This window comes from Xylocopa sonorina, chromosome 7 (genome assembly GCF_050948175.1).
Source record: "Xylocopa sonorina isolate GNS202 chromosome 7, iyXylSono1_principal, whole genome shotgun sequence".
Taxonomy (NCBI): domain Eukaryota; kingdom Metazoa; phylum Arthropoda; class Insecta; order Hymenoptera; family Apidae; genus Xylocopa; species Xylocopa sonorina.
Genome location: NC_135199.1, coordinates 9,485,222 through 9,507,468, shown reverse-complemented (window position 1 = coordinate 9,507,468; position 22,247 = coordinate 9,485,222). Strand labels below are relative to the sequence as shown.

At 42.4% G+C, this 22,247-nt stretch overlaps 7 protein-coding genes across 7 annotated transcripts; all 7 read right to left on the bottom strand.

The window, feature by feature from the left end:
* Positions 1 to 318: 318 nt before the first annotated feature.
* Positions 319 to 6,392, bottom strand: LOC143425704 (uncharacterized). Its single transcript, XM_076898706.1, has 14 exons — positions 6,357 to 6,392; positions 6,158 to 6,274; positions 5,977 to 6,094; positions 5,640 to 5,901; positions 5,442 to 5,564; positions 5,245 to 5,335; positions 1,933 to 2,049; positions 1,649 to 1,766; positions 1,282 to 1,543; positions 1,109 to 1,222; positions 911 to 1,001; positions 710 to 843; positions 485 to 617; positions 319 to 405 (listed from the first exon to the last, which is right to left on the bottom strand). Exons 1-14 carry the CDS (start codon positions 6,390 to 6,392, stop codon positions 358 to 360), a joined length of 1,764 nt encoding a protein of 587 aa, XP_076754821.1. The 3' UTR covers positions 319 to 357.
* On the bottom strand, positions 4,615 to 5,203 carry LOC143425136 (uncharacterized). Its single transcript, XM_076897657.1, has 3 exons — positions 5,036 to 5,203; positions 4,756 to 4,888; positions 4,615 to 4,689 (listed from the first exon to the last, which is right to left on the bottom strand). The coding sequence occupies exons 1-3, from the start codon at positions 5,158 to 5,160 to the stop codon at positions 4,642 to 4,644; spliced, it is 306 nt and encodes a 101-aa protein (XP_076753772.1). The 5' UTR covers positions 5,161 to 5,203; the 3' UTR covers positions 4,615 to 4,641.
* Positions 6,393 to 7,376: 984 nt separating the features above from the next.
* LOC143425133 (uncharacterized) lies at positions 7,377 to 9,165 on the bottom strand. The gene is made up of 9 exons (XM_076897655.1): positions 9,016 to 9,165; positions 8,826 to 8,942; positions 8,646 to 8,763; positions 8,322 to 8,583; positions 8,078 to 8,200; positions 7,920 to 8,010; positions 7,685 to 7,818; positions 7,484 to 7,616; positions 7,377 to 7,424 (listed from the first exon to the last, which is right to left on the bottom strand). Exons 1-9 carry the CDS (start codon positions 9,163 to 9,165, stop codon positions 7,377 to 7,379), a joined length of 1,176 nt encoding a protein of 391 aa, XP_076753770.1.
* Positions 9,166 to 9,898: 733 nt separating this feature from the next.
* LOC143425703 (uncharacterized) lies at positions 9,899 to 11,795 on the bottom strand. The gene is made up of 8 exons (XM_076898705.1): positions 11,646 to 11,795; positions 11,386 to 11,518; positions 10,884 to 11,145; positions 10,624 to 10,749; positions 10,438 to 10,528; positions 10,205 to 10,338; positions 10,006 to 10,138; positions 9,899 to 9,946 (listed from the first exon to the last, which is right to left on the bottom strand). The coding sequence occupies exons 1-8, from the start codon at positions 11,793 to 11,795 to the stop codon at positions 9,899 to 9,901; spliced, it is 1,077 nt and encodes a 358-aa protein (XP_076754820.1).
* A 1,165-nt stretch (positions 11,796 to 12,960) lies between these two features.
* Positions 12,961 to 14,595, bottom strand: LOC143425702 (uncharacterized). Its single transcript, XM_076898704.1, has 7 exons — positions 14,506 to 14,595; positions 14,319 to 14,436; positions 13,929 to 14,190; positions 13,511 to 13,601; positions 13,299 to 13,432; positions 13,074 to 13,206; positions 12,961 to 13,008 (listed from the first exon to the last, which is right to left on the bottom strand). The coding sequence occupies exons 1-7, from the start codon at positions 14,593 to 14,595 to the stop codon at positions 12,961 to 12,963; spliced, it is 876 nt and encodes a 291-aa protein (XP_076754819.1).
* Positions 14,596 to 15,666: 1,071 nt separating this feature from the next.
* LOC143425134 (uncharacterized) lies at positions 15,667 to 17,561 on the bottom strand. The gene is made up of 9 exons (XM_076897656.1): positions 17,412 to 17,561; positions 17,219 to 17,335; positions 17,038 to 17,155; positions 16,670 to 16,931; positions 16,410 to 16,526; positions 16,219 to 16,309; positions 15,989 to 16,122; positions 15,780 to 15,912; positions 15,667 to 15,714 (listed from the first exon to the last, which is right to left on the bottom strand). The coding sequence occupies exons 1-9, from the start codon at positions 17,559 to 17,561 to the stop codon at positions 15,667 to 15,669; spliced, it is 1,170 nt and encodes a 389-aa protein (XP_076753771.1).
* A 1,240-nt stretch (positions 17,562 to 18,801) lies between these two features.
* LOC143425701 (uncharacterized) lies at positions 18,802 to 20,908 on the bottom strand. Its single transcript, XM_076898702.1, has 8 exons — positions 20,759 to 20,908; positions 20,433 to 20,549; positions 20,244 to 20,364; positions 19,909 to 20,173; positions 19,327 to 19,417; positions 19,124 to 19,257; positions 18,908 to 19,040; positions 18,802 to 18,849 (listed from the first exon to the last, which is right to left on the bottom strand). Exons 1-8 carry the CDS (start codon positions 20,906 to 20,908, stop codon positions 18,802 to 18,804), a joined length of 1,059 nt encoding a protein of 352 aa, XP_076754817.1.
* Between the last annotated feature and the right edge of the window lie 1,339 nt (positions 20,909 to 22,247).

Sequence of the window (22,247 nt, the reverse complement as noted above, 5' to 3'; positions counted from 1 at the left end):
AATTTTCTTATTGAAAAACAGAGCACGTTATGATCAACGATCGGTAGCGACGCATGGAATTATACTGACGCGACTTCTATCGTTCGATGCTTGAACGAGAAGATTTTTGTAAATTTTTCAAATAATTTTATAACTTCGTATTGATAATAAGGTTCAAAATTAGCTATTTTATCATTCTCCTTCGTTCTACATGCGAGCTTCGATTAACAAGCGTTCCTTTATTATGATCAATTTTTTCATATTTATTTACGCTAATCATTTTCTTCTTATTCATTTTCACAACTATTGCATCAAATCGTAACATTGCTTCCGCCAATATAATTTGTCATATTCCGTTCAATCTCGCTCCGTTTACGACTACTTCGTCTGCATTACCGTGTAATAAGAAACGCATGCCTTGATGATCTGAGGACGAAGATTTTGTTGGCAAAAATATTTCTAAATTATCTAAAAGTGTATCTGTATATCACTCTTCATTCGTTACCTCCGCAAACGACCGTAAATTCAATGTTATCATTCCACCAGCCGTCAATAGGGGTGGATTTAGACAACTTCTCAAGATTAGCACGTATAATGCCTGCGTTTTAGGTGAACACTTATACCATGCTGACTCACATCTATAAAAAATCACTTCTCATCAATTACTCAGATCGAAAGTGAATTCAATATTGCGATATCGCAATAAATCATGGTTTTTTGTTTAACTCACATCGCATAGTAAACCTCTTGTAACGCATTGATCACAAACTGTCCCTGAACGGTTAATACGAATATGTGAAAGAGCAGAGCGATGGAGAACGCGCAGTGCACGATCCATTGCGTTCCATGTTCGCCGTTTGACACCTGAATTCAAATGCACATGAGTTAAACTGCAATATACAATGTACATATTGCAATATACATGTCTTACCTTTAACAGCGACACGCTGACAGCTGTTATCAGCATCCCCATCGAAATGAACAAATAAGTGTGATGATTGTTTTCGATTAAATCCAGGTATCTACGTTGAAACGAAGCATCCTCTATAACTATTTAACCACTTTTCGCCACGTCCAACAGACAACGTGAATGTATCTTAAGATATAGCTAATTGACAGTGATACTAACTTTAAAGCGCGCTGATGCGCCTGAATCGAATGGCACACATTTTTGTACTTGACTTTCTCCACGTATCTCGTGCCATGAGCTGGTAAATTGTTGTTCACGTTCTTGAATCGATGTCTGAAAACGAATCACAGTTCAGTCACTGTACTCAGACACGATCCGTGCGAATTTCTCACTTTGTGACGGCCAGCAAGGCACAAGCGTGTTGCACAGCGTACACATAGTTCGCGTCACAAGCGCAGTATATGAAACAAGCCGAATACGCGATCACAATCATGTGCGCTATGATGAGCAAGTAGTGTTGATCGTTGTCCACCCAGTAGTAGGCGGGGTATATAAAAATCCGGTTGCGCGACTCGTTCAGGGGTAGAAGGATGTCCAGAATAGGAGGCACGGGGATGAAACAGGTGAAGCAGATCAGGGGGAAGAAAATGTGCACTGCGAATGAGAGAGAAAAATATGTCGATGAAACAAAAGGATGTCTCACAGTAATTTGTAATACGCGTATAAGCAGGTTTGTATACAATTAGAAAATTATCTTACCAAGATAGCCAATCGCGCTGAGCGTCCCCCTTCGAGAGTAAGAGATCATAATCTCGTACTCCTCTTTCGACTCTATCGCTGCCCAGTCGTTGAATATGTGGTTCAGCATAGACTTCAACTGTAATTACCCAATGTATCATTCTTTATAAACATCGATACGAAATGAGATTACAAAACGCATCGAACAAATTAGAGATGGTAGTGGGTTTTATAGAAAATGAAATATCGCTGAGTGAAAATTTCAAACTTACTATTCATCGATGAAACCGCGACCGTCTTCTTACCTTGAATTCATCCGTGAAGTAATTACCCATTTTGAGAAATGCCCCCGCCGCTGCTATGTAATAAGGCATTCCATTCACGGCGCCGTCCACGTTAGGAAACGATACAAGATACGCGGTCTGTAATCACAGGCAACGCTTAGAACGTTTACACGGTCCCCGTATACTACGGTCCCCCGTCTTTCGTACGTTGAAACTGTTTTTAAGAGACATTTCATTGCAACTCGATAACGCTTACAGAGCGAGGCTAAATCGTCTAAAGCTACTTATGGGATATACATGAATGGAGCCGACTTCGTACTTGCGTAAGAACGCAAGTGAACATTATAGCGAGCGACCAAACACGTCCGATCAGCTTGGTCCCAGCGTTCTGATATGGCCACACACCGGTCACCAGCCCGAGCGTTCTGTTGATTTTTAAAAATCGTCTCACTACCGTTTTCGCGTCCATGATCGGGAACGGAACGATAGCGGATCTACGATTGCCGCGGCAACGGTACGCGCACAATTATCTTATAGTCCCTCTCTCGGTAACCGAGCCGGTATATTATCGAATGGCTGTCAGACAATCAGCCACGGACAACTCCCTATTAACGAGTATCGTTATCGAGCAATCGTAATCTTGTCTGAATATTGAGTGCCTTGTTGGGACAACGCGAACAATTTCCAAGCGATTTCCAACCGGATCAAATATTTACGACCCGCGTCGCTTTTTGCAACGCCAGGCAAATGTTGAGTTATCTCGGTACATTTGTCGATCGGTAGCGAAAATCATTTCGACTATCAATTTTTCACGTGTACAGAGAATTCTTTATCTTGTCTTGGAATCGGTGAATAATGTCAGCGGATCGAGGTGAAAACTTAGCGTCCAACGAAGCGTCTTAATGTTAGGATACGTTTAGTGCACAGGAGTGCGGAAGCAGGCGAACAATCCCTTCCTGTTGGCTTAATAGTGAGAATATGGTACAAGGTAACGGATTAACATTGTCTCGCTTGTCAATCGGATTATTTAGTTCTCTAAACGTCGATGTTAACGATGTTAATAGATTGTTAAACGAGTGAAAGTATGAGATGGGTACTCCATGCCGTCCATTGCGTACTTGAAACGGTGTCTGCAATTGAAAAATTCTTCGAGTAAAAAAAGAGAATCAGAAAAGAATAAGTATAAATTAATTCAATAGATATCGGTTGGAGTTAACTCACCCTGCGAGAATTAACAGTTTGCAGGCGTGTTGCGCGAGGTGTATCATAATCAAATCAAACGATACGAGCACAATGCCAGCCAGTAGTATATCGAGAAAGTTGTACACTACCACGATATAATAGAAATCATCCGTGTTCACGTAATAGTAGCCCCAGTACGAGTAGAGTCGGGGACGGGGTTCGTTTAGGGGTAGAATTATGTCCAGAGTGCGTGGGATGAGGGGTACGTTGTCGTACATCACTATGCCGCAGTATATATTTACTGTAGCATTGCGAATACACGGATACATCGAATTGGTCAAGTATCGTTGAAACATTTGCTCTTTTCATTTTCTCTGTCTTCGTCCAAGTTTTATTTGCGATCATTTTTATGAAATCATACCGTAAGCAAAGCATATGATTTGCAATACGCCGTGGAAAGACAGTGGACACTAAAATGGACGTCTCGCACGCGTTGAAACCTAACAGTAGACTAGTATCATACTTCTGCATGACTTTTGTACAGAAGGTAGTGCAGCGTCACCCTTTGCGCTCGAATGGCGACTCTAGCTCGCCACGATGTTTCGCGTGGCAACTCGAGCGGCTGTATTTATGTTGAATTTCGTTATCTCCAAGTGATAGAAGCGAAGTATTAGTTCGGGGAATAGGTCCTTTAGGCTGTTTATGTCTTCAGTTGGAAAGTGACATTGCGACGTAAAATTCCTCTACGACTGTAGTCCTGAATACGATGTGTCTAGCGTTAGTACAGTTTCGACGATCGTAGCGAGCACGCGTATCGCGAAGTTTTGCACCACGCGCTTTAAAGTTTAGAGGCGAGTTTCATTTTGAATTGAACCAGAAAATTATCTATCCACGATGAAATTGGCGGTAGAGCGAGTGTAAAAAGTAGTATCGGGTGTGAGAAATAGAAAAATTAGTGTAATAGACAGTGAATCCGGAAGTAGCAGCGATGACCCACAAGATCCTGGAAACTCAGAATGTCTTGGTAAGTGTTTCGTATAATTAACACCACTACAGAACTAGAACTTAGATAATTATCTTTTTCAAAATGTAAACACAGATAATGTATCAAAATATAACACTTTCGTATGTTAATTCTTCTGTAAATTCATTTACGCCTGAAATTGTCTCGAGTTGCGAGATGGTTAAATAGAATAATCATACAATAAATGGATAAACGCTCACAAATAGTACGCGATGTGAAAAATAAATGTGCCTATCGGTATCAATTCTATGCGAGGACTCGCCTCTGAGGACTCATAATATATAACAGAATTAAATTACAAATATGTGCGTTAGGTGACTGAAACATTAAATTTATTCTCTGCTCATTTCAGACAGAACGTGCACACCGAATTATAGGTATATCAAATAACACTTTAATTATTACTCTAGATTCAAGTTTCATCATTTTCCACCCACGCGTTCGTTCCATTCGATCATAGTAAATACAATCAAAAATAATCATTGCAAATAGAAGAATCGCTGCGAGTTTCATCCCTAATCCTCTTACGCGGATTTCAAAACAGTGAAGTAAGAAACGGACGCCTTTATTATCTGAAAGAACGTCGTATATTTCCATTTCTCACAACTACGCGCAGTCGCGTTGATTGTTATGCTTACCTCTGCGAAGCTTTCCAAGTTCAGTGTCATTAGTCCGCCAGCAGTCAACAGCGGCGGAGTCAGATTCCTCCTGAGCGCTATCGCGTACAGAGCTTGCGTCCTTGGCGTGCTAGCGTACCATATTCCATTGTATCTGCAAATGGCACCACGGTGGTTAACGTTCTCACGAGAAATTTACAGAAATCGACGCGAAATTCAACGCGACATACCAAAAGCTTCGATTGTGAAAGTTCGTCATGTTAAATCTAATTCAATTCGACTTGCACAGGAGACTACGTACATGTCATTGTACACTCTGTCGTGCGATATTATAATGAAGTGTCCCTGGATGGCAAGAAAGAGCAAGTGGATCAGCTGCACCACCAGAAAGCCGCAGTACTTGTAAAACTCCACGCAAGGGTTCATCAGCGACGTCTGACATCAAACGCTTAATCGTGTCTTGACAGCAACAGGTTGGGATAGCGAGAATACGGAGGACCATCAACTAACCTTTACCAGCGTGATGCTGAACGATAACATGACCAATGCTACAGCGATGAAGAGGTAAGTCTCGTGAATACGATCGATCCCCTTGATGTAGCTAATTCAAACGTTTTATTCGATATAACTGGTCCGATCAGAAACATTGGCTCGATAAAAATACATGAAACAAACTGAAGAAAGGGTAGGATACAATTGGTACTAACTCCATGGCGTGCTGGTGTGCCTTCACCGAATGACACACTCTTTGGTACACCTCGTTTATCGTTCTACCATCGTCCTTCGTATTACGAGAGAGATTCGATTCGATTGCTCCCATAAAACGGTATCTACGATAATATTTTTCGTATAAATCAGAAATTATTTCCGTTCGATAGGAATCGATCTATCTGTACTTCTAATACCCGGAAACGCTCAACAGTCCGCAGGCGTGTTGGACGATCGCCATGTAAATCGAGTCGCAGGAGATGTACACGAGAAACACCACTGTAATCACGCTAATCATGTGTCCCATTATCAGGTAATAGTATTCCTCTTCGTCGAGGGCGTAGTAGGCTGGATAAATGAATCCTACTCCGCGAGATTCGTTTTTTGGCGAGAGGATGTCTAGAACGCGGGGTGCGATCGCTACCAGGGTGAATGTCACGTAGCAGAAGCATCCGTTTGCTGCAAGAAGGTAAAACTTGTTCAGAGAGTACTATTTTTACCAAGCTAATTACTAATTACTTAATCGTTGCTTACCAACGTACAGTCGACCAAAGAACAATCCTCTCTTAGCGTACTTCTCCATAATGTCCAATTCACTTTTCGGTCTGTTCGCTATCCAATCCTCGAATATGGATTCGAAAATGATTCTTAACTGTAATTGCGTTAGAATTGTTTGCAGATTGAGATCTGAATACCTCGTGCGATGTGATATTACCTGTTGTTCGTGTATGACGTAATTGGTCTCCTTTATAATTATTCCCAGAGCGATTACCAAGAAGGGACACTGCTCGATTATGGTGTCTGCGTTCAGAAGTACTGCGATTCTCGCGATCTGCGATCGAAATGAAGTTCAAATTGTGTTAACTTTAATTCTTGTTCAAATTCATCGTTTCTTTCGTCGATTGTAACTGTACCTGCGTAATTAACGACGTCACAGCGACGGATATCATAGCAACTCGCCCAATCCACTTTAATCGATCGTTCCCGTAAGGCCACACTCCCGCTACCGTCCCGTACTTTTTGTTAATGTACAAATAACGCTCCTCTACCTCGATCGATTTCATAATTGCCGAACGAACCGCTCGTACCAATTCGATGGATGGAATGCGTTTCAACAACGCGATTAAATAGTGTCAAAACACATTCGACGATAGAAACTACCTTTTGGTCACAGTTTGCAACCCTAATTCACCACTTCAATGATTCGTGTAGTTCGAGGGATGCGTGAATGAGCGTTCGAAGTAGCGGCTGCGACTGCGAGGCGTTTCGAGCGTATCCACTAGTCGTGCGGGGTTCCCTATCTGCTTGATTAATTAATAAAGCAAATGGAAAGCTTTTAACACCGCTTAAAGGCGGAAGCTAATTCCTTGAGATCCATTTACTTCGTTTCTCTAGATGCATTTTAATTGCAAACGTCGCATCGTTCGAACGACGCCACAATACTGTAGCTTAACGTCGATAATGCGAAAGCATGGTAATAGTTAAGCGTAGTAACAATTATATACTCTAGAGAGGCGAAGTGCTTCACTTAGGGGATGTAAAAGATTAATACTGTGGATTATACGCCATGATCTTCTTACTGCTCGTGTGTATAAGCACAAGGTAAGTGTCCATGGTGTTGTCCACGGTCGTGATACACTCGATCCTTTCTTAGTTGAAGAAATCTGCTGTTCGTGAGAGATTCTTTAAACGACGAAGAAAAGTGCAGTAAGGAAGAAACGACCACTCTTCGAGGAAGCAGCTGTAATATCTACATGTTTTCTGGTAACGTTATATTTCGTGTACAAAATGTCACTCACGATGAAGATTAACTGACTGAAATTCATGCAACGACACAAATTCATCTTACGAATACAATTATCATTCATACGAAAAATACGGAGAAGTTTAATATAGATATATTCTTCGAACCCCTCGCGTTGACACCTCCGAGTTTACGAACCCTTGAACACCGTATAATACGAGAACGACGCTTTCAAAACCTAAAATCGATACTTTGAAATGCTTCTCGAAGACGATTTCAAAAAATCGGATGACTCACCTGTACGAAACTGTTCAGATCCAACGTGATGATTCCTCCGCCTGTTAATTTTTGCGGGTTCAAACATTGTCGCAACACCAGCACGTACAACGCCTGCGATTTCGCCGATCCATTGTGCCACTGCGCCTCGTATCTGTAACGTGAATTTTACGTGATCGTGCCCCAGATATCTGTGCTATAAACAATCGATGCTCCCCTCACATTCTTCGAAACGTTGCTTCGTGCGAGTTTATTAGAAACTGTCCCATGACGGTGAGGAACAACAGGTGAACCAATTGGGACAGAGTGAACGCGCAGAACGTCAGGTACGTCGAGCCCATTTCCACCGTCGCCAGCTGATATTCAAGAATGAAATTACGTGTCAAATTAGCCACTAATTTAACGATAATCAAATTTATCCATGCTAATTTCGAATGTAGGAATCGATGAGACCTGCCTTCACGAAAGTGACTGTGAACATCATGATTATCATCCCAATGAGGATACAGAAGTAACGCACGTGGCAGGCCTCGAGTTTCTTCACGTACCTGGTGATTTATATATAACAGGTAATATTCGAGCGACTGTGTTGCGTACCAACTCTGAGACACTAACTCAGTCGCCTTCTTGTGGGCATCGATGGATTGGACCACTCTCGCGTAACTCTTGTCCATCGCCGCGCCTCTGTGCTTCTCGCTGTAAAAGTTTGCTTCGTCCATCGCATGCTTGAACCTGTATCTGCACGATATTTTTCATTATTCTTCACAATCCGTACGTATCGCCGGTTCGAATGGATATTAACAGCGAAAGGATGAATTATTACAGAAACAAGTGGACGTAGAAATAGAAGACAGCTCACCCGCTAATGGTCAACAAGGCACAGGCATGTTGGACCGTGTGTATCAAGTTCAAATCGCAGGCGATGAACACACAGGCGAGTATAAACGCTGAGACCACCATGTGGCCTAGAATAGGATAATAATACTCTTGTTCGTCCACGAAATAGTAGGACGGATAGAGCAGTATACGTTCTCGCGAAGCGTTCAAAGGAGCGACGACGTCCAAGATGGGTGGCAGAGCCGGTAGAAGAAGAAACATGAATACGGAGAACCATATACTGACTGAAATTGAACAGAGTAAAAATTTGCTCACGAAATGTATCTGAAGACACGTTTTACGAAACCTTTGTAAGCCAATGAGAAAATTAGCGCCCTCTTTGAGTACAATTCCAAGATGGCCAACTCCTCTTGCGGTCGTCCTGTCAGCCAATCGATCACGATACCATTTAGAAGATCCCTCAGCTGTGATGTTAAGAATATCGATGAGCATCGAGATGAACATAGAATGTGAAACATTTTCTTACCTTGTTCTCGTTGAGAACGTAGTTGAACTGTTTCAGGATGATCGCTATTCCCAGCAACAGGAAGGGCATCTGATCTGTTAGATCGTTTAAACTGAAGAACACCACTATCCGCGATATCTACGAATAGAAGACACCGATGAGACACCGTTACATTCACCCAATACTTGGCTTCTATGGTAACATTCGTTACCTGTGCCAGATTGCTGAGGTTGACGATCGTAAACGTGACGAATCTCACAAAATACTTGGTGAATCTCTCCTGATCAGGCCACACGCCAACAAGTAAACCAAAGAATTTGTTATCCCTAAGATACTGGTCCACGATTGCGCTCTGATCCATGATCAGCTGTATCGTCGTCGACACTTTGGATTCGTCTGTTAAGCTTATTGGCTCTAAAAACCGTTCTCCAACAAACCACTCTCGCGTGCGTCTCTCATCGAAATAAGAATATCTATACCGTGTATGCTTGCAGTCCGATTAATCAATCGATGAAACGAGCCGTTACGTTGGTATGATAGTAACAACGTTGGTAAAAAGAAAAAGAAAAAAAATACGGGACGTAGATTTCGACGGTGCGGTGTACTTTTCTTTCTTACCAAATTGCTACTATTATTCCCATTGAATTCGCGTGATTGTTCGCGGTAAGTGAATGAAGGGACGCAGTCGTATTAAATCTGAAATATTAATGCTAGATCGTACGTCCCTTGATACCTGGTTCCGCGGCGCACGGCAGTTATCTTTACACAGAATAGACGGAACGTTGAATGGTTCTTTGCTTCGCGTAGCCGATTACATTATTAAGGAAGGAAGAGAAAAACGTGCAGTGGAAGAAATGCGAACGAGGTACGCAAATATCCTTCGATACTTGTTAATCAATTGATATCAGGAGACATTTTTATATCAGCAATTCTATAATACTTATTCCTGTTATATCAAAAGAAGAAGAAAAACGAAAGATCGAAAATGGTCCTCCTTTATACATTGTATAATAAATTTGTTACGTTACGATAGAACTATCATTCATACGGAAAAGCATACGTATAGTTATAGATAAACACTCGAAAGCTCTCGTTCATGAACCCTTCAACACGGTGTAATACGAAAACGATGCTTTCAAAACCTGAAATCGGCACTTTGAGACGCTTCTCGAAGACGATCTCGAAAAATCGAATGACTGACCTGTACGAAACTGTTCAGATCCAACGTGATCATTCCTCCGCCTGTTAATTTCCGCGCGTTCAAGCACTGCCGCAGCACCAGCACGTACAACGCTTGCGCTTTAGCCGATCCGTTGTGCCATTGCGCTTCGTATCTGCAACTCAAACCTTCTATATTTATCCTGTATACTTGCATCTTCGATAATCGATGCTGGCCTCACATTTTTCGAAACGTTTCCTCGTGCGAATCGATCACACACTGTCCCATGACCGTCAGGAACAGCAGGTGAATAGTTTGGGACATGGTGAACGCGGAGAACGTCAGGTACGTCGATCCCATCTCCACGGACGCCAGCTGATCTTCAAGAATTATTAGTATTTATTAGAAGTATGAGAAGCATTAAGTAAGCTAAAGCCGTGCGAGTGTCGGATGTTTCCACGATTGGTAACTTGCCTTCACGAAAGTGACTGTGAACACCATGATTATTATCCCGACGAGGAGGAGGAAGTAATGCACGTGGCAAGCTTCGACTTTCTTCACGTATCTAAGAGTGATATTCGTGCGAAAATGATGAGTTTCAAACAATATAGATTCCTCGAACGTCTTCTAATTACGTATACTTTGATTAGAGACACTAACTCGGTGGCCTTTTTATGAGCGTCGATGGATTCGACCACTTTCGCGTACGTTTTCTCTGTCGTTTGCGTACCATTGTACTTTCGATGGTAAAAATCGGCGCTGTCCATTGCATGCTTGAAACGGTACCTGTGTGACCATTTTCATAAAGCGTAGCTATAATTCTGCGTAATAGTAAGTCTGAACGGAAGTCAGTGGAAGAAATGGGAGATGAGATAGAGAGAAAGAGAGACTGCTGAAATGAAATGAAGCGAATGGCTCACCCACTGATGGCCAATAAAGCACAGGCATGCTGAACTATGTATATCAAGTTCAGATCGCAGGCAATGAACACATAGGCAAGTATGAACGCCGAGAACACCATGTGAGCTAGAATAGGGTAGTAGTACTCTTGTTCGTCCACGAAATAGTAGGACGGATAGACGAGTATACGTTCTCTGGAAACGTTCAAAGGAACGACGATGTCCAGAACTGGTGGCAAAGCTGGTAGAAGAAGGAACATGAACACGGAAAACCATATACTAGCTGAAATTAAACGGAAGAAACTGTAAACGATATTAAGTTTCCTGAATCTTTCGCGAAGAATCATTTCTCAAGCACCTTTGTAAATGGATGCGAAGATAAACGCTTTCTTTGAGTACGTTTTCAAAATCTCCAACTCCTCGTTCGGCCGTTCCGTCAACCAATCGGATACGATGCCGTTCAAGAGCACACTCAGCTACGATTTTGATCACATAAGTAACAGAGACTACCAGTGAAACTTACGAATCATATCCCCTACCTTTTCCTCGTTTAGAACGTAGTTGAACTCCTTGAGGAGGGTGGTCACCCCCAGCAAGAGGAACGGCATCTGATCTGTCAAATTGTCCAAACTGTAGTACACCACTACCCGCGACGTCTACAAGACGAGAGAAACGATCTCATTAGTCCACTGTGTTCCACGTATACATTCGACGAGCGACGAGAAACGGTAGAGATTGCTTCGAAAAGTGTATCTGCTCGTTGTTCCAGGTTAGCGATTTTACCTGCGCGATATTGGTCAGAGTAATGATCACGAATATAATGATTCTCATGGAACATTTCGCGAACCTTTTTTGGTCGGGCCACATACCGACCAGCTGGCCATAGAATTTCACGTCTCCAAGATATTCGTTCACTATCCTCGTTTTATCCATCATCGTCGAGCCGTCGTGGCTATACAGAAGACTCCTTCGAACTACGTCAACGACGCGTTCGTTCGCGTTCTCGAGTACGTCTCTAGTCGAAGTAATTCGAGCATGACTAATCAATCGAATAAGTAGAAACGTTTCGTAGCTGGCGAGATTATATGTAATCGTTGACGATGCTAGTCCCTCTGTTTTCTTCGAATCGCCACGATTACAGTCACTATCTCCGCGTGATTATGGAAACATCTTAACGATTGTTCGATTGGTAGCGGATCGGAAATAATTTATAAACGTCGGGTAGATGAACGAATCTACGTACATGCGAGGCTTGAAAAATTAATGCTGAGTCTTCGAGTGTCTCCTGGCATCGGTTTCATTGCGCGTTATGGGCAGTTATACTTTTGTAGAATACATTGAGCAGTCGAAACGTCGAGCAGTCGATCTTCGTTTCAGTTTTCGTAGAGTAGTGCAAGATAGATCGTGTGTTGCTAATGTAAAGAAAGAAGAGAAGAAGTTGCGATGGAAGGCAAACGAATAAGGTGTATCATTTTTTGAGTACGTTGTAAGTATTGAAAAATTGTATCGATATTATTTGTGTTCAGTAAAAGATGCCTGACCATTAATATAAACGCAGGAAGTAGATACTTGAAGTCACCCCCTAAAAATCATTTGCGTAGCGTTCGAAAAGGGTAACAGAGTTAACGATTGGTTCTTCGAGCCAATTCCGTCGACCAACCCCTCGCAATCGCCTTGAAGTACTAATTTCAATAATTCGGTAATTGTAGCGAAGGCAAACGCACCTGCAGCAGGGAAATACAGTGGTTCAATCATTCATTCCCCTTGCAAATTGCGAAAGGAAACGTCGATTTAATATATCGATCCTCGCAAAGTGGTTAATAACAGCGTATCACTTAAAATAAAAGACAAGTCAAACGAAGAGTTAAATGTATGCGTATACTTCTATCTTTTCTTTTTAACCACATATATTGCTCATACAGAGTGTATGTGTAGTGCCATAAGCTTCTCGTCTAATCTTAACAAATTACGTCTCTAAAGACGTACTATTTCCATTTTCACTAATTCGCGAAGGTCGCATCGACGATGCACGATTCTATTTATTAACAAAATTCTGTTAATAAATATGTTAATATCGAAGCATCGACCCTAGAATCGTTCATTTAGATTGCATCACCGTAAAGTAAGAAAAGGATGCCTTTATGATCTGAAAATAGAGGAGAGACAAAAATATACCACATATTCAAATGATTGTAATAATTATCACGTTACCTCTGAGAATGATTTCAGGTTCAACATGATTAATCCACCAGCGGATAGCAAAGGGGGGTTCAAGCCTCCTCTTAAGACCAGCATGTACAACGCTTGCGTCTCCGTCGTGGAATTATACCAAAGTGCCTCAGCTCTACGAACAAGAGCGTGCGACGAGAAAAATCAGTGTTCAGATTCGAAAATGCAAGTCTCGAAAATGTAGTAAAGGCCAGAAGCGGTGCTCACACGTTGTTATAGAACTCATCGAACGAGTTCGCGATGAACTGGCCTTGAGCGGTTAAGAAGAGCATGTGTACCATCTGGTTGAAAAAGAACAGGCAGTTTGGCCACCATTGTTCGTCGTGCTCGCCTTCCACTATCTAGGTTTATTGAAAATTCATTGGCTATTTACAAATACGAAACGAAAATAGTTGGGCTCGATTTATATATTATTTTACCTTTAACATCGAGATGCTGATCGATATCGTTAGCACTCCAACCACCACGAACAAATAGGTGTCGTGAATTACCTGTATTTCTTTCATGTACCTGTAATAACAGAGAGAATCAAAGTTGGACCGTGTGCTGGCGAAAAAAAACGTGAATCAGAGAAACCATAAATGTCTCGATAGCGACGATCTGCGATGATTAAATGTCTCGAAAAGCGAGAACCTGACTACTAACTCTATCGCGCGTTGGTGTCCTCGAATGGAGTGGCAAACGTTCCGGTACATTTGCAGAAGCGTTTCAGGGTTCTTCCGATCGCCGTCGATCGCGCAATGGCACGCGTATTTGAATCGATGCCTGCGAACACGTTAAATACAACAACGAAGCGATGAATCGAAATTCCTCGTGAGTTAATTAAAAGATTCTCACCCTGAAACAGCTACCAAACCGCAAGCGTGTTGCACAGCGTAGATATAGTTCATGTCGCAGGCGCAATAAGTGCAGGCGAGCACAACTAGCATACACAGCGTGTGTACCAGAATCGGAAAATAATATTTATTCTGATCGACGAAGTAGTAAACCGGATATACGAGAAGTCGGGTTCGAGTTTTGTTTAACGGCACGATCACGTCCAAAATTAACGGCACGAATGGTACGCAGCTGAACACCCCCAAGATAACTACTATGTGCACTGCGAAACACCAGGCAGAATTATTAGAAACGCATAATAATTGATTTTATTGAATCGTAGTTGACGGTTTTCCGTTATTTATTTACTTATTTTCTTCTCAGAGAATCAACAAAATCAAGTTTCCTTACCCATGTAAAGACGAACGAAAAATGTTCCCTTACGAGAGTATTTGTCCATGATGTCCACCTCGTCTGCTGATCGTATATTCTTCCAATCATTAAAGATCCCTCCGAGAAGCAATTTGAACTAAAATTTCGAAGCTCTCGTTAGAAATACAGTTCGAGGAATTGGCAGTCGCGCGAGCGTTCTTCTCACCTTCGTGCCCTTTAGCAAATAGTTAAGCAGTTTCGCAGCCACCCCTATTCCAGTGATCAAATAAGGGTAGTCCGCTATAAAAACGTCCATGCTATGGTAAACTATAATCCTCGAGTACTGTAATTAAAAATGGTACTGCTCTTCTTTGCAATTTTTATTACATTAAGCGATCGTTAGTTTGAGTAACCCGATGAACGGGCGTTCATCCTCGATTCTGGACGATACGAAGCGTTTTCGAAATGAAACAGAAGGACGTACGCATACCTGTGTGATGTAAGCAGTGGAGCTTAAAATAAACAGCACAGATAGATGGAGTATCTTGGACGAAGTTTTCTGGAAGGGCCAGATACCGATCAGTACATCGAGAGTTTTATTTATCTTCAAGTATCGTTGCTCTACCGTGCTCGCGTCCATCGTCGAAATAAATCGACCCCAAGAGGTTCGACGAATAATATGCACTGTTCGTGGGACGAGGGAAATAAGCAAGGAGACATCCGGTTATTCGAACGATAATCCGCAGTGTGTAGTGGTCTTACAGTTCCTCGTCCCAGCTTGGCAGTTTTGCTTGAATAATTTACAAGGCAGGGATAAGAATAATTTCTAAAGAGATATTCGAACTATCCTTCATCGACGCGATGAAAAAATTGCATGCTTGGCTCGTCGTACAATAGGATAATTTTGGCAGTTGGAAATCTTCTCTGTTTTAACAGTAATTGCATAATTTAGTGAACCAGAATTGCTGTTCGAAGCATTATTTTACTTTGTTCTCCTTTTCGTTTTGTATTGTAAGTAACCGTGTAGTAAGTAACAGTATACAACATTACATTTATTTGAATGATAAACGATTTATCTGAATGATGTCACGACACTTACTGGTCTACACGCCATGATCATCTCACTGCTATTTAACATATGGTGTTTGCGTACTGCTGGAGAATCGGCTGTTATAAATTGGACAAAAATTTTGGTAATCCCTAAACTTGTTATTTCTCCATGGATAAAGAAGAAGAATGGCGGGAAAGTGATAACGAGGATTCAAATAATTTTGTTTTTCGTTAACATGATATTCAATTCTCTAATAGTCAACGTTAACTATACATAGATTGAACTAGTACATCGCATAAGTAGAAATCCTTCTATTTGAAATCATTACTCTTCAGTTTACGAACTTTTCAATACGGTGTAATACGAAAAGGACGCTTTTAAGACCTGAAATAAATTCAACCCTTTCTACATACCTGCATCTGAACGCTTTTCAAAAGCGACTGACTGACCTGTACGAAACTGTCCAAATTCAGCTCGATTAATCCTCCACCCGTCAGCTTTTGCGAGCTCAAACATTTTCGCAGCACCAATACGTACAGCGCCTGTGTCCTGCTAGAGCCGTTGTACCATTGCGCTTGGCATCTGCGAAACGAATTTTACCGTGATAAATTCTATCCTTTCTTAATCGAAGAAATCTGTTTGCTCGTGTATCCCTTACACTTTTTGGAAGACTTGTTCGTTCGAATCCTTCGCAAATTGCCCCATGATCGCTAGAAAGAAGAAGTGGATCAACTGACCAGCTGTGAAGACGCAGAACGTCAGATACGTCAAGCCCATTTCCATCGACGTTAACTGCTTGCCAAGAGAATCGAGTATTACACAACGATAACGTAAATACTTGACCACTAAAAGATGATCATAAGGAACCAAAGAGCATCGATTGGTTACCTTCACGAAAGTGACCGTGAACGCCATGGTTATCATTCCAATGGCACAGAAGAAGTAGTAAATGTGACAGTCTTGGACATCCTTCACGTAACTGGACGCCATATCGGAGTGGAAGGCGTGCAAAATAGTTGGATAGACGGTTTAAATAGCTTATCACGCTTATCTCCCTTAGCGCAAACAAATATACCAACTCGTTCGCTCTTGTGTGAGCCTCGATGGACCATTTCACTTTCGCGTAACACTCGTCCGTGAGCGCGCCCTTGTGTCTGTAAAAGTCCGCGTCGTCCATGGCGTGTTTCAACCGGTGCCTGCGTCCATTTTCATCGATTACGGTTACTATTCTACTTAATCAGCGCGCGTCGCAAGCCTGAGCAGAATTCAGCGACGAGAACAAGAGAAAAATGTGGATTGGAGAGGGATGGAAGCGAACGATGGCAGGTAAATGGCTCACCCGCTGATTACCAACAGCGCGCAGGCATGCTGTACGACTTGCACCAGGGTCAGATCGCAGGCTACGAACACGAAGCCAAGTATGATCGCCGATATCGTCATGTGCCCTACTATGAGGTAATAATATCGCTCTTCGTCTACGAAATAATAGGACGGGTATATGAATACACGGCTCCGTGACTCGTTCAATGGGACCACGATGTCCAGCAACGGTGGTATGGCTGGCAAGAGAATGAACATGAACACGCAGGAGAATGCGGTGGCTGCAGGCAGAGCAAACGAAATCGGTTCGTTTCCCCTCAGTTTTGCAACTGAAGGATTGCGTTGTTCATTTTTCCGTCCGCGTAGGATCACGCGTCGCTCGGTTACCTTTGTAAACGGACGAGAACATTTCTGCCCTCCTGGCGTACATCTCCAATATCTCAAACTCCTCCTTCGACCGTTCCGTCAGCCAGCTGATCACGATCCCGTGAAACAGTTTCCTCAGCTGTAAACTTGTTGTTATTGATTATTACTCACAAATCGAGGTGGGTCGATCTTAGTTCCAGACCTTGTTCTCGTTCAAGATGTAATTGTACTGTTTCAGAAGGAGACCAAATCCTAGCGTGAGGAACGGCATCTGATCCGTCATCGCGTCTACGCTGTAGAATAGCACGACCTGTGATATCTAAACAGATTGTAAAACTTTAAAAATTAGTACTTTGATTGCTATTTTTTTTTTTTCTTTCTTTTTTTTACGATACCTGCGCTGCATTTGTAAGAACAATGATCACAAGTGTGATGAGTCGTACAGAATACTTCATGAATCTCTCCTGATCAGGCCACACGCCGACAAGTTGTCCAAAGAATTTGTTATCTCTCAGAAAGCGATCCGTGATCGTGTTCTGATCCATGATCGTGATTAACAATGAGTACAGTGATTCGTTCTGCTTATCGATCCCCTCAGCAATCGTTGTCAAACAATGTTTGTATCCACGAAAGACATTCTCGAGTGCCTCTCGTCGATCTGAGAATGTCAGTACCGCATGATCTTCGAGTATGATTAATTAATCGATTAAGTAGAAACGTTTTACTGTTCAAAGAAGGTAGCAGTATTTCTATATTCTTTTTTTGTGGAACCGCTGCTATTACCGCCATCGTCTTCGAGCGATTATGAATTTAACTTAACGAGAGTCCGTACGATAATCGAACCCGGTGTAATTTTGTATAGAACGAAGCGAGGATAATCTATAGCCAGCCAGATGGATGGATGTACGTATCAGATCTGAAAAATTAATGCTGTTTCGTACGCTTCTTTGTACCGATTCCATGGCGCGCGTCAGTTACTCTTTGATGGAATAGAGAAGAGAGGTTCGATCTTCATTCTCGTTTTCGTGTGACAGCCAGGTCGGTGTTAATTTCGTGGGACTCAGGTGCAGAAGAAGTAATGCACGCGGTTAGTCGTGGCAGTGATTCAAAAAGCGATGGGGTAGTTGCGCGCAGTTGAAATCGAATTTCTACCCCCGTATTACTATGATATCACTGTCGACTGATTATCCTGTAATTTCTGACTATAACTTAAACTCAGCCTGGCGCGTGCGTGTGCGGTTCACAAAGATATTGTATATATGAATATTTAAATGTTGGTTTTTTTTTAAAGTGAACAGCTAACACAATACGTTCTGATTTCAGGTATTGAGATTGATTGGTACCAAGGCTTCTTAAATCGAGCATAAAAACTTGATTTAAAAAACAAGATGCCCTGCTTCTTTAATGACTTGGGTGAGTAATTACGATTCTAATTGCCATTTATATTAATAATGGGACAGGTAGCAATCGTCAACAGCATTTCTGCTCTCTTCAAAATCGACCAAGTTCGTGACATCACCATTCAAAGAAATGTATGCCAGCGTACAGTCGAAGGATCTGCTGATGAGGGAAACTAAAAGATGAAATATATTCTATCCGTATCGAGCTCTTCAGGTAAATAATACACGTATTTTCGCTATTACCAACAGTTGGTTAATAAACGTACATTGTTGTGCTCGCAAGATACATAGGAGAATGCATGATTCGCTTGACAATTCTCACCCCTCGGTACAGATGGCGCTAATCGAAAGCGCGAAATTCAAAATTAAAGCGTAAAATCAATGTTCAGACGGATTTCAGCACGGTGAAATATGAAACGGACGCCTTCAGTATCTGAAACAGACGTCGCCTAAGCAAACGTGGCTTTGGCGATCGATCCACGCTGGCTTACCTCCGCGAAACTATCCAAGTTCAATTGTATCAATCCGCCAGCCGTTAACAAGGGTGGAGTGAGATTTCTTCGCAGAACCAGAAGGAACAATGCCTGCGCTTTGACGTCTCCGTTGTACCAGGACGCTTCGTATCTGTTCAAATGTTGAACGCAAACTCGAGTCATTTAACAGTTCAATCGAGCGGCGGTTAGAACTGTCTCAGATTAAATGCTCACCCCTCTTGATAAACGTTGTCGTGCATGTCGATCACCAATTGGCCTTGGACCGTGAGGAAGTAGATGTGCACCACCTGAGTGATCACGAACCCATAATACTGATAAGTGTCCAAGGAAAACGTAACCGTGGCTATCTGTTTTTTGAATCATTTCTTTACACGAGAACCGATTTCGTAAGGAGCTGGTCGATAGAGATCTCTCACCTTCAACAACGTCATGGTAAAAGCCAAAACCACCACGCCCACTTGCACGAACAGATTCATTGCGTAGGCATTCTCGATTTCACTGATATACCTGCGTGTTAAATATAAATTTCTGGTGAAAACGTTTCCCATTGGTATCTGGTTCGCCAGCCAACTCCTCGAACAAGGATACTAACGCGTGGGCTCGTTCGTGAATGCTAATCGCGTGGCACACGTTTCTGTATATCCCTTCGTGGTCGATCTTGGAGCAGTCCTTGGAGGAGATCGTCGCGTCCAGGCTGCATTTGAAACGGTGTCTGCGAATCATTTTCAACGATGTTACAAACTGTACGCGAGCATTAATGTCCCTAACGAGAGCCAGAACGCTGACGTCTCGACTCTTATTCACGAATGTCTGAATTATATCCAACAGCGTGTCGAAGTGAGACATTTAACTGGGGTAACAAAGCGAGACAGCTAAAATTGGGGCGCTATAGGGTGCGCGATAAAGTGTACACGTTTAAGGATGCGTAAACGTTACCACTACAGAAAAGTCAACAATCGATACGATGAAAAGGAAGGTGTAATTTTCGAGGAACTCACCCTGCTATGGCGAGCAGTCCGCAAGCGTGTTGCACTATGAAGACCAAGATCGTGTCCGTCGCGAGGAAAATGCCCATTGCGGATAGCATCGAGAGGTTCGTGTACAACATGATGGGGTAGTAATAATCGTCTTCGTTCTCTATGAAGTAGTAGCCTGGGTATATCTGGAGTCGTGGTCGCGATTCGTTCAGAGGCAGCACAATGTCCATCAGACGAGGGAGGAAGGGAAGAAGAAAGAATACGAGGGTGCAGAAGTAAATGTTTACTGTAACGTTAATACGGTGAGATAGTAACAGGTATTGCGATACATATCTGAGCATGTTTCACTTTCTCACCTGTGTAGATGAGTATGTAAAACGTCCCTTTGTTGGCGTACTCTGTCATGATCTCTTCTTCCTCTTTCTGCGTGGCGACGCTTAGACGGTCCTTCAGCAGACTGTTGACTAGGTCTTTAAACTGTCGACGTTAAAAAGAGGGTAACCGATTTTATAGCGATTTCGAGTTAATAATTTTTCTTGTCTCACCTTGTTCGCGTTAATTATGTAGTTACTGTATTTTGCATACGAGGCGAAAGCTACCATCAGAAACGGCATCTGATCTATTATGGTCCCAACGCTGTAGTACATCACGATTCTGCCAATCTAATCGCAAAATCGATGTCAGATTACGTATTAATTACACAGTCGCAGTTGACGATTTCACTGGGTGGAAAAATAGAAACGCCGATTGTCGAGTCGATCTATCGAGGACAAGAAAATCGGCAGCCTTGACAGGAAAGAGGATAAAGAGGGGCATTTTTAGAAGCCTGGAGGAACACGCCATCGATATTATTTGCACAAATTGAACACACCTGCGTGACCATCGCCAGCATCATCATAGTGTTCACCATAATAGAGACGACGATCTTTTGAGCCTGTTTCTGGAAGGGCCATGTACCGAACACGATCCCGTACACCCTCGTCGCTTTCAAGTATTGATCAACAAACTTTTCCAAATCCATGTCGCGCGACGCTCAACGAGAAACTGAACGCGTGCGATACTTTTTATCCATGTCGTGCACTTCGCCGCTCGAACAGGCGTTCGACTGGATATTTAAAAATGTTTAACAATTAATCGTTACTACTTACTTTCCTGAATTGGCTTGAATAGCTAACGGACTAAGTGGCTTCTGTCCCGTGCGTCCTCTAAGTGGACGTAATATTTTAATGAGTAGCAATATCGCCATCAAAGATGGTCTATAGTTCTCTTCAGACCAAGTGCGAGTGATTAGAGTGGCCTCTTACAGAGTGGCCAAGATACTTTTTCTCGCGTGTCTATTCTTCTCGTTTTCTTTTTTTAATTTAATTATACGTGATTTATTGTAGGTGATTTAATCCATTAAAAGTTACGAAAGCTAAAAGCTCGACTTCGATGATAGTTTCTTCAGTCGACAGCCACCAATCGCAACGAGGCGTTAGAGAGTTTGGCCATCAACGAGTGCTGCGGCAGATCGAAAACGGAAACTGTCATCGTGTTCTCTGATGAGCAGTGGTCGTGACGATCACGAGAGAGGTAGAAAACGTGGCTTTTTTTATTATTCGATCGCATTGAAACCCTGCGTAGACGCGGCTAACGACTTTTGCACAACGCTGGTATCGATGACGGGACGCAACAACAACAGGTTGCCCGGTTGTTTTCCTGACGACAAAGAAGAGACGCGCGGCGTCGCGTGGATGGCCGCTGGGGAGCCGGGAAAATTGATAGAAAAAAGCTGCGACACGCTCGCGAACGCGTCGAAATGACGTTATCCAATTAAAACGGCGCCTTTTGTAACTTTCGCGTAATCCGATCTGTCGTTGCAAGCAACAGCACCCTGCGCTGGCACTCACTCCGCGGATCTGAACCAACCCCCAATTGGGTCGTGTCGCACCCGTCTGAAATGTTGGATCCAATTAGTGCGTTGGTACTTTAGTGATAAATAATCGTACCTCTTCGTTTTGCTCGATCAAACTGGACATTAAATTGTTGTTTCTTCGAATTTTTCGTTTTATATGTCTCATGTTGACACTAGTTTGATGTACGCGATACGACTGCGTTTGTCAGAGATTATTGGTCGTCGCGAAACCTTAGTCTTTGTCCAATTTACTGTATCTACTTTGGCTGGATATTTATTACATCTTCTAAACTATTTGAGACTGTAGCAATCAAAGCACCCCAAAAAAATAATCTTAATTGCACTCTAATGTTTCATAATGTTTTTTCAGGTGCAAAGCTGTTATTTATCAGCAGTTACCGATCGAAGTTCAAGAAGCTGTAAGAATGATACATGTCATGCAAAAGTGAAAGGGCGAAAGGAGAGG

Bases quoted from the DNA above. Each gene is read 5' to 3' on its own strand.
- LOC143425136 (XM_076897657.1), bottom strand. From the start codon at position 5,160: ATGAACCCTTGCGTGGAGTTTTACAAGTACTGCGGCTTTCTGGTGGTG. The intron at 4,889-5,035 runs GTACGTAGTCTC...TGCCATTTGCAG, and splicing joins GACAGAGTGTACAATGACAT to ATACAATGGAATATGGTACG. The intron at 4,690-4,755 runs GTAAGCATAACA...ACGTTCTTTCAG, and splicing joins ACTTGGAAAGCTTCGCAGAG to ATAATAAAGGCGTCCGTTTC.
- LOC143425704 (XM_076898706.1), bottom strand. From the start codon at position 6,392: ATGATATCCGTCGCTGTGACGTCGTTAATTACGCAG. The intron at 6,095-6,157 runs GTAATATCACAT...ACGCAATTACAG, and splicing joins ACGTCATACACGAACAACAG to TTAAGAATCATTTTCGAATC. The intron at 1,002-1,108 runs GTTAGTATCACT...GTTTCAACGTAG, and splicing joins GCGCATCAGCGCGCTTTAAA to ATACCTGGATTTAATCGAAA.
- LOC143425133 (XM_076897655.1), bottom strand. From the start codon at position 9,165: ATGGATCAGAGCGCAATCGTGGACCAGTATCTTAGGGATAACAAATTC. The intron at 8,201-8,321 runs GTGAGCTGTCTT...AATATCGTGCAG, and splicing joins GCCTTGTTGACCATTAGCGG to ATACAGGTTCAAGCATGCGA. The intron at 7,819-7,919 runs GCAGGTCTCATC...CTTGAATATCAG, and splicing joins TCACAGTCACTTTCGTGAAG to CTGGCGACGGTGGAAATGGG.
- LOC143425703 (XM_076898705.1), bottom strand. From the start codon at position 11,795: ATGGATAAAACGAGGATAGTGAACGAATATCTTGGAGACGTGAAATTC. The intron at 11,146-11,385 runs GTAAGTTTCACT...GTTTAATTTCAG, and splicing joins AAAGGTAGGGGATATGATTC to CTAGTATATGGTTTTCCGTG. The intron at 9,947-10,005 runs GTCAGTCATTCG...TGCCGATTTCAG, and splicing joins ATCTGAACAGTTTCGTACAG to GTTTTGAAAGCATCGTTTTC.
- LOC143425702 (XM_076898704.1), bottom strand. From the start codon at position 14,595: ATGGACGTTTTTATAGCGGACTACCCTTATTTGATCACTGGAATAGGG. The intron at 14,437-14,505 runs GTGAGAAGAACG...TCGAAATTTTAG, and splicing joins ATTTGCTAAAGGGCACGAAG to TTCAAATTGCTTCTCGGAGG. The intron at 13,602-13,928 runs GTGAGAATCTTT...CTGTTATTACAG, and splicing joins GGTTTGGTAGCTGTTTCAGG to GTACATGAAAGAAATACAGG.
- LOC143425134 (XM_076897656.1), bottom strand. From the start codon at position 17,561: ATGGATCAGAACACGATCACGGATCGCTTTCTGAGAGATAACAAATTC. The intron at 16,932-17,037 runs GTAACCGAGCGA...CTCTGCCTGCAG, and splicing joins GTTCTCGTCCGTTTACAAAG to CCACCGCATTCTCCTGCGTG. The intron at 16,527-16,669 runs GTGAGCCATTTA...AAATGGACGCAG, and splicing joins GCGCTGTTGGTAATCAGCGG to GCACCGGTTGAAACACGCCA.
- LOC143425701 (XM_076898702.1), bottom strand. From the start codon at position 20,908: ATGGATTTGGAAAAGTTTGTTGATCAATACTTGAAAGCGACGAGGGTG. The intron at 19,418-19,908 runs GTGAGTTCCTCG...TTTAACACGCAG, and splicing joins GGACTGCTCGCCATAGCAGG to GTATATCAGTGAAATCGAGA. The intron at 18,850-18,907 runs GTAAGCCAGCGT...CGTCTGTTTCAG, and splicing joins ACTTGGATAGTTTCGCGGAG to ATACTGAAGGCGTCCGTTTC.